Here is a 2,011-nt window from a genome sequence, read left to right on the forward strand (position 1 = left end):
TTATATTATCTTCTTATTATATTTTTAATGGTGAAATTAGTGAATATTATATAATATAAGTTAGCCGTTATTTCTTAAATTAAAAACGGATATTTCATATTGTTCGAATACACTCCCCTCATTATCTATATTATTATATTTTTTTTTTTTCTTCATAAATTCATCTTTGATAGATCAACTATATGGAATGAACTATATCATAATAAGAAGAATTATTATCTAAAATGTGTAATTCTTTTCTAAAAATTTGTTCATTTTAAATTACTTAAATTTATACTATTGCTGTATAAGCATATACATATAACATTATTATTAACCTTATACAAGATAACTAAAAAAGAAGATATTGCTAATGTTACAACGATTGGAATTAATATGATAATTATAATATTAATTTTTCGTTAGGAAGGCAATGTTTGGGGGTATCAGTATCACAACTATGAGAAGATATTTTATCATAATACTTTTTTCTAAATTCTTCTAATGCATTACAGAAATAGAGAAATCTGTTGTACATACATTTATATTTTTGTTTCATATATATTTCAGCACACTCCTTGGCACATTCACATTTATTACCAGATACTTCAGGTTCCTTACTTATTTTATTAAGTTTAACGTGCATGTCATATACATACTTCAGGTTTAGCATTTCTTCATTTGTAATTTTAATGTTCTCATGATTCTTACATCCCAGATTGTTTGTATTATAAAATACATTTATCAATTTATTATAAAGCTGTTTAACATCATCAATATAATCATCTGAATTATAATGAATATATAGCCAATAATGCAAATATATGCAACATGATTTGGAAGTCCAAGAGGGATTCGGATGATGTTGACTTATATGTCGAGTATAAGAATCCACTTTTTTGCATATGTAGTTAATGTCCGAACGAAAAGTTTCATGTATTTCATTTACTATCTCATTACATTCAGGAATTATATTCGATTTTGCTGTACTTTTTTCTATATCCATAATACTTTCCTAATTTGGAAATTCGTCCACAAATTTATACTAGAAATAAATAAAAAATTATTTCATGACAAAATTAATAATTTACTAAATTTTTTTTTTGCTAATTTATTGAAAAATAATATATAAAAATGTTTTAATGTATTATTTTATACTTTAATAATTATGATGTACAATATCTTTAGTCATTTCTTATATGTTTATATATATTTACAGAGTGCCTCGATATAACAAATTAATTTATGGACATATATGTAGTGTATTTAAAAAGTAAAAGACATATAATGTAGTAAAACAATTTTTTACAGTTATTAAATTATAGGAATAATATAAATATTGAACGAATCCTTAGTTTATTAAATTTTACGCATAAAAAAAAAATAGTAATCATTATAAACATATTACATTTTTTAATTATTTTAAGAAAAAAATGTAAATATTATTTGTTAGATTTAGGATAAATAGAAAAATAAAAAATAGTTTGATTGTTTATGACATTTGTCTAAAATATAAAAATCATATAATTTTGCTAAATACATACACTAGAGTAAATAATATAATATTATTTTATGATATTCATATATACTTAATTCATTTCATTATTCCTCAATTGTATTGTTCATAGTAATATGTATAATTTAATGAAAAGTATATATAATATAGGAATATATAATTATTGAGGATAATGTTGTAGTTAATTTGTTTTTCCTATGTAATAATTGATACCAGTTCACTAAAATGTATTATAACCAATTACTAAAAATAGATATAATTACTATTCGTTATCTATAATAAAAGATATAATAGTATGTAGGATTTAGAATACGTTTAAATGATAAAATTATTTACTATTATAAATACGTATTTATAGTTATTATTTTGCTCGTATTCGTTAATTATAATCTTATTAAGCTACATATACCTATTTCTTAAAAATTTAGATACTATCAGACCAAACGTATATTAAGGTAATATATAAATAAGAATTATCAGTTCCTTAAGCAATTCGTATTTATATACTATGTTTTA

At 20.9% G+C, this 2,011-nt stretch overlaps 1 protein-coding gene across 1 annotated transcript; it reads right to left on the minus strand.

Annotated features, from left to right (window-relative positions):
• Nucleotides 1-382: 382 nt before the first annotated feature.
• On the minus strand, nucleotides 383-1,171 carry PGO_000225 (variable surface protein; the record flags this gene model as incomplete). Its single annotated transcript, XM_028690731.1, has 2 exons — nucleotides 383-994; nucleotides 1,157-1,171. The coding sequence occupies 2 exons, from the start codon at nucleotides 1,169-1,171 to the stop codon at nucleotides 383-385; spliced, it is 627 nt and encodes a 208-aa protein (XP_028546532.1).
• Nucleotides 1,172-2,011: the final 840 nt, after the last annotated feature.

The sequence above is a fragment of the Plasmodium gonderi genome, assembly GCF_002157705.1.
Source record: "Plasmodium gonderi DNA, contig: Pgo-contig_19, whole genome shotgun sequence".
NCBI classification, from domain to species: Eukaryota; Apicomplexa; class Aconoidasida; order Haemosporida; family Plasmodiidae; genus Plasmodium; species Plasmodium gonderi.